At 37.4% G+C, this 7,500-nt stretch overlaps 1 protein-coding gene and 1 long non-coding RNA gene across 6 annotated transcripts in view; one reads left to right on the forward strand and one right to left on the reverse strand.

The window, feature by feature from the left end:
• LOC309509733 overlaps positions 1 to 7,500 on the reverse strand; it is a 310,786-nt gene that overhangs the window by 284,086 nt on the left and 19,200 nt on the right. The window lies entirely within an intron of this gene.
• Positions 4,187 to 7,500, forward strand: part of tgfbr1b (transforming growth factor, beta receptor 1 b) — an 87,874-nt gene continuing 84,560 nt past the window's right edge. For all 5 annotated transcript variants that reach the window (XR_014210039.1, XR_014210040.1, XR_014210041.1 and 2 more), the window contains exon 1: positions 4,187 to 4,438. Coding sequence is in view for 1 of the 5 variants with exons in the window: in XM_082184551.1 (XP_082040677.1) it covers positions 4,216 to 4,438 (223 nt within the window). In the remaining 4 variants the exon portion in view is untranslated. The remainder of the gene's footprint in view (positions 4,439 to 7,500) is intronic.

Here is a 7,500-nt window from a genome sequence, read left to right on the forward strand (position 1 = left end):
GCACAGTTTGAGGCTTCATTCACACCCGAACACTGCTGGACGAGTTACGCGTAACAGTTTAATCAGTTCAGCCTTGAAAATAATAAAACTGGAAGACTATAACGGGCCTGAGATGAATTCATCTCAACATAACTCTCTTAAAAACACCACAGCCCGATGAGAGTGTGTTCTAGAAAGCCTGAAATAACAGTAATTAAGGATGAATGGTGTGTGACCCTCAGCAGCGGGTGAGACGCGAGGGAGCCGTGAGTGTGTGTGTGTGTGTGTGTGTGTGTGTGTGTGTGTGTGTGTGTGTGTGTGTGTGTGTGTGTGTGTGTGTGTGTGTGTGTGTCCACAGGCCTGATTCATCGGCTCGTCTCGTTCCTCTTTCACGTCTCTGAATCCTCCAGAAAAGAGAAGTTCCTCCGCTGGGAAGAGACACCATGAACACACTGAACTCCAGACTTCAGCCACACATCACAGAACTAAAGGCACTGGAGACACTTCTGGAGCAGGAACATCTGGGAAAGGGTTCTCCGGTACTCCTTAATCAGGAAAAACTGATGAAACAACAAGCATTTCTCATAAAGGAAGTGCAGTAACTAAGATTTAACCAGAGATTTTTAAAGCACACGTATTTCATAAACAAAATAATCAGTAATTTTACATCACAGGAGAATAAACTTGAGACTTTAATATCATAATAAAATACTTTTTTACTTTTCTAAGAGTTTATAGTTAGTATTTTCAATGGCAGATGATAAAATATCTGTACAATCATATCAGAATATTATAGAGATGTGAGGATGGACTCTTCTGATATTCACAGCTCGACTCTATCACTCATGAGCAAGTGTTTCTGTAGACTAGAGATGCTGTTGATAATCTGTTAGCATTAGATGTGAACTCTATAACGCTGTTCAATCTCAGCGCTGCTCTTCTCAGTGTAACACATTGTTCCTCTTTTATTTGCTCAATTAGCACAAAAATATCATGATCTTCTTATGAACACGTACGATGTTGAAGAATTACTCTGTGGACTGAAATATTCCCTTAAGTGAACACATTTTTTGTTTGCCCTACTTCTGCTTAACCCCATTACCGCTTAATAACCAGAGAAAGATTTTTTTTTAGAATAAAACACTGTTGCAGTGTAAATTAATGAGTGTTTCTGAGCTGGGCGCCGCCAGACAGAGCGTTTCTAATGTGTCTCAAGGTTAAAGACCAAACCCATCCTTTGCCAAAACCAGGTCGTGTCAACACACACTTGTAGAGCTGAAGACGGGAGACGATCATCAACCTTCATAACTAATGCTCTACCTGCACATGCTTATGCATAACCCAGCAAAAATTTCTTTTTTTACAATATCGATCACATAATACTAATATTGTTTTAATGCCGCTTAAGAGAAAAGGTGTGTTAGTTTTCTTATATGTTTGCATTATGTGGCACTTTAAATTGAACTTAAATGCACTTTCTTTTGCAGACATAAGCAGAACATACATTATCACACATTTAAATCTTTATATAAAGATCATTAAGTGCAATAAACAGCTCATGCACAACAAAAAACATGATAAATCAAAGTAAAATACAAAATATTTTATGCCTTGGAAATAGTAATAATATAATAATAAATATGACAAAAGCACATAATAAAATAATGAAATTAACTAAAATATTTTTTTATAAATATAAAATAAAAGCTAATAAAAAAAAAAATATATATATATATAAATAATACTAAAATAACACTTTTTTGGTCCTTAATGTATTGTTGATGTAGAAGTCTTGTGTTTAGATTAGCCTGTGTGAGGTGAGTGCAGTGATCACACACACACACACACACACACACACACACACACACACACACACACACACACACACACACACACACACACACACACACACACACACACAGCGTCTGGCTGATGTCCAGATGGCTGCGGGGGAACGGCATGTTATCTGGACAAAAATAGGTGTGGCATAAAACATAACCATCATCCACGAGCCCGTCTTCAGGAAGACTCGCCTGCATTAGATCTGTCACAGCATCACACAGATGATCTCAGAGCCTGAAACCTCAAACCCTCAATCCTGGAGCTTCAGGCCCAAACAACTGAACATCAGCAGAGTCTGCCGCCCCTAGGGTTACAGGGAGGAGGGTGTGTGTTCGTGATCGATAGATGGATAGACAGATAGACAGATAGACAGACAGATAGACAGACAGATAGATAGATAGATAGATAGACAGATAGACAGACAGATAGATAGATAGATAGATAGATAGATAGACAGACAGACAGACGATAGATAGATAGATAGATAGATAGATATACAGTAGATAGATAGATAGATAGACAGACAGATAGACAGATAGATAGATAGATAGATAGATAGATAGATAGATAGATAGATAGATATGGGTATATATACAGTAGATAGATAGATAGATAGACAGACAGATAGACAGATAGATAGATAGATAGATAGATAGATAGATAGATAGATAGATAGATAGATAGATATGGGTATATATACAGTAGATAGATAGATAGATAGACAGATAGACAGATAGATAGATAGATAGATAGATAGATAGATAGATAGATATGGGTATATATACAGTAGATAGATAGATAGACAGATAGACAGATAGATAGATAGATATGGGTATATATACAGTAGATAGATAGATAGATAGATAGACAGACAGACAGACAGACAGATAGATAGATAGATAGATAGATAGATAGATAGATAGATAGATAGATATACAGTAGATAGATAGATAGATAGATAGATAGATAGATAGATAGATAGATAGATAGATAGATTGATGGATAGATGGGTATATATATATAGATAGATGAGTTCATAAGTGTCCACACTACAGAGTGTTACGATGAAGTGAATCAGTGTTGAAGTTAATGAGATCATTAAGTGAAGGATGAGCATTAGTGATGAACACCTGCTGTTAACAAGCAGAATCACTGAAGGAAAGAGGAACAACAACAACAGAAGAAGAGACACAACTATACCACCGACTTCCAGCACTATTACACATTATTACACTTATTACACATTATTACACTTATTATTTTATTTAGTTTTGAAGTCTTTAGTTGGGCTCTTAATGTTTTAACTTTAGTTTTTCTTTGGCCGCTGCATCTTTGTGTTTATAAGGCAGATTTGTTAAAGAAACTATGATCAGGTTATGATGATTAAGTTATGATAATGCCATAATCATCATGTGATGACCCGATTCGCTGATCTCCAAGTGTGTCATTTCTGTATTGGGGGAAAAGTTACTTTTTATTTCTTTCAAATATTACATTTGATCCCTTTAATTCTGAGATTGTGGTTACAGTCTTGATTCATTGTTGCTTTAATGCTTTGTTTACCTGATTAAGTGTGGTTAATTAAATTAAATTATGAATTAATAATTTTGCAGTAGTAACAATAACAGAATACATGGCAGAAATCTGTGGTTACCATTCATGCTTTTCTCCTGTCATGAATTTCTGTACCATGGTAAATTTCCAGTTACTATAGTATTACAGACTGAAGCCATGGTTAATTGTAATCAAACATACATTTAAAAATACGTCACCATTCATAAAAAAATAAAAATGCTTTGATAGACTGTATACCTTGACTTCCATATTCATAGTATTACATGATTACTCCAACACTGAAACCATGATAACCTCTACATTAACTGGTTAACATTGTTCAGTCAACCTAAAGAAATTAATTCATACCAACAAAATTCATTTTTATGGGTTAAATCAAGTAAAAGCAGCCGGTTACCATTTTATACAGTATGCTAGATAGATAGATAGATAGATAGATAGATAGATAGAGAGAGAGATAGAGAGATAGACTAAACACTTAGTGGATGTCGTGAGTTTGACTCTCAGTCAGAGATTATAATTCCAGATGAAATCAAGAAGTAAATCAGATTTACTATATTGTTTTTGTGCATGCAGAAGAGCATCGCCAGAACAGATCAGACAGAAAGAGCTGTGGAATGTGTTCTTATGCAACCAGACCAGACAGAGAGAGAGAGAGAGAGAGAGAGAGACACACACACACACACACACACACACACACACACACACACACACACACACACACACACACACACACACACACACACACACACACACACACACACACACACACACACACACACACTTCAGGGCGGGATCGGTGTCGGTTCGTCCCAGCCAATGATCAGACGTGTTTCTCTTCCCCCTTTCCCCCTGTTTCTCCCAGTCCTCCGGCAGCTCAGTCTGCCTGAACGCCTCGAGTCTCGCAGAAGAAGAGTGAGGATGAGGAGGATGATGATGATGATGATGATGATGAGGAGGATGAGGATGATGATGGATGCAGTGCCGTGTCGTCTGGTGTTTTTCGCCCTGTTCTTCGGAGCCCGGCTCCCGCACATAGAAGGTAAGATCTCGGGGAACGAGGGCTCTGGTTCTGGGCATCGGAGGGTCGCTCTTTGTTTGCAAGCAACTGCAACCCAAAGAGAGAGCGTGTGTGTGTGTGTGTGTGTGTGTGTGTGTGTGTGTGTGTGCCTATGTGTGTGTGTGTCTGTGTTTCTGCAAAGATGGCGCAGGTCAGAGAGAGAGAGAGAGAGAGAGAGAGAGATGCTGACTGCCAGTAGAAGCTCGTTTATTTCTTCGCGACTGAGAAGAAAAGGAGAGAAAGCGCAGAAAAGTCCATCATATCACACACACCTGATCGCGTTATAAACTGAACTCATTCACAGCGCGTGTGTTCAGATGAGTAACGTGTGATCAATGCGCGAGAGATGTTTTCATTCCAGTCTGATTACAGGCTGATTGTGTTATAGTTATCACTCTTTAAGATCATAGACCGTGACAAACACACACACACACACACACACACACACACACACGTCTCATCTGCCTCGAGGCGTTGTATTTTCAGTCGAAACACTCTTACCTGTCGATTAAACGCATTTTATAAATACATTATGTTGTTGAAGTGTGACGTAGAATATCATAATTATCAGTTTGTTCACGCTAGTCGAAACTTATTTTGGTCGATAATAACCGTCAATCTGAAAGACAACTCCCTTTTTATTTACTGTATACCCAATAAAAGATTGTTTTCCGTAGTTACTCAATTTAAATGCGTTGATAAAACTTAAAACAAAGCATATTTACGTATTTCGCTAACAGCTGGATTGGGCTAACTATCCAGATAACAGATAGCTTTAAATGCTGGTAGCGCTTTTAAAGTTAAACAAATAGTCATCTTTTGCCTCAGAATGTAACTTTAATGTATTTTGTTACACGTTTGGTATATTTAAAACGTTTCGATGTGTTCCGTCACCTCGTTTGACTTTTGTATTAGCCGTTAGCTGTTTGGCTAACTTGTTTCCATTAGTTCTTGGTTGGAAAACCGAAACAATTTACAAATACCAAAACAATTCTAGTGAACTTGTCAGCGAATGGTAATGACTACCCGATGTGTCTCCATTTGTATTTCTAATATAATTTAACGTTTAAAAATACTTTTTTTTTAGTAATAATGATTTATGTGCTACTGTTTTAAACACGTAAAGTGAGGGAAAACTCGATGAATCTTTGTAGTAATAATAAGGTAAACATAGAGGATGTCAGATGTTTTATAGACTGAAGATTGTAGACTGTGTCTCATCTGTGTATTGTCTAACTATATACAGCTTTAATGGGTGTTACACAAAGAAAAAACTACCATAGTATTTCTACCTGCCATGGTATTATTTAGTGTACGAGGGTATTGCCTTTTGCATCACAGTACATTTTTGTAAAATGATTTTTTAAAAATGTAACATGTATTGAATTTGAAGCCTATTTCCACCACATAAGAAAAAAAATCATGATTTTTACAATAATTATGACAAAAAATGGCCAACTTTTGAGTTGCAAGGTTTTTTTTCCTTCTTTTTTTCTTTTTACATCACAATAAATGTATTGTGATTGTCAAAACACTTGGTAACTAAACATAATTTTACTAGGTTTAGTGACAACATGTTACAGTGTTTACATGGGACAGTGACTGGTAGGTGACTGTGTTTATTAGCCTATAGCTTGACACAAATTTCACGATTTCAATTCAATTCTTGTGATTTGATTCCGATCTTTATTCAATAGGCTATAGATTAATTTGGATACATATGAGGTACAGTTGTAGATATGTACATTATTCTCAAGAAAAAAAAACTCACCTAATGCTATACAGAGAGAGCGCTGTCAGCTGGTGTTATTATCAAAGGTTAAAAATAACTCAATAATATAAAGCGGTTTTTATAATAAAAACACCGTTATGATATTTTAATGATATAAGTAAAAATACAATAAACATGTAATATGGTGTACATACGTAGCAAAATAGCTACTCCTCTCTATAGCAAATTTTTCTAGCCAGCTAGCGTGCTATGGTCATTAGCTGTCTTTCCTGAGGTAACGTGACATTATTCTCCAGCTGTTTTATTGTCCTCTTTCCGCCGTTAAAAAACACTGATTGATCGATATTATGTATGAGGCAAATACATTCCGGTAAGTTGTACTGTATCTTTCAACACACCCATTGTTCATTTGTGTTTATTCACTAGAGGATGGGTTCACGTGCCGCTAGACCTGAGGCGCTACAGCGTTCTGTCACGTCACATTTACACGCGCGAAACGGTATTTATTGTTTGAATTTCAAAATAAACTTGACAGAATCCGAGAGCTGAGAATTAGTTTGATATCAACACTGAATGCCTGAGAGTTGTCAAAAATAAAAATGATGAGAACCAAGTAATTTATGAGATGACGTCAAAATTATGACAAGTCAAAAACGACATAAATGTGTCTCTATACGTGTGATGACAGGAAATGCTCCTTCTCGTGTCTTCATCAGTTTTGCGATGGAAACGACTGCGATGATGAGCGTGTTCACATCGGGTGTAATAACTCTTGCTCTGCTTTGTCCGGCGGGCTGGGACTCTGGGACACGTGCAGTTATTGTCATATTCAGTTATTGCCAGGTGACCTGCCTCCGTGTCACCTTCACTACATCAGGCACGGCTGCTTTATCGGCACTGTATGAATCATAAACGTCCTTCATGAAATCATCTTCTGAATGTCAGAAGAGCAGCGATGGCGTTAGCAACCCGTTGTGTGCTCGTAATCAGAATAGATGCATTTTTACAGATGAATTAATATGAGTGTGTTTCTGTAAGCTGGAGCATAAGTGCATCACTGTACTGTAATCTGCATAATCTGCATGTGTTGCATAATGTTGAATACCACAAAAAAAATAATCTTGTTGTTCCTCACTTATAAACACCGTGACTGTGGCGGTGAAGGCCCGCTCACACTATAGCATCTCTACATTAGCATCCTCACCAGCGGAAGAGTCTGACGTCTGTAAATGCTGGAGCTCTGTAAAGCCGGACTCTGATTGGCTGACAGTGTTTTTATCCTTCATAAGAAGGAACAGTTGTTGAGTCCAAC

This window comes from Leuciscus leuciscus, assembly GCF_965113295.1.
Source record: "Leuciscus leuciscus genome assembly, chromosome: 11".
Lineage (NCBI taxonomy): Eukaryota > Metazoa > Chordata > Actinopteri > Cypriniformes > Leuciscidae > Leuciscus > Leuciscus leuciscus.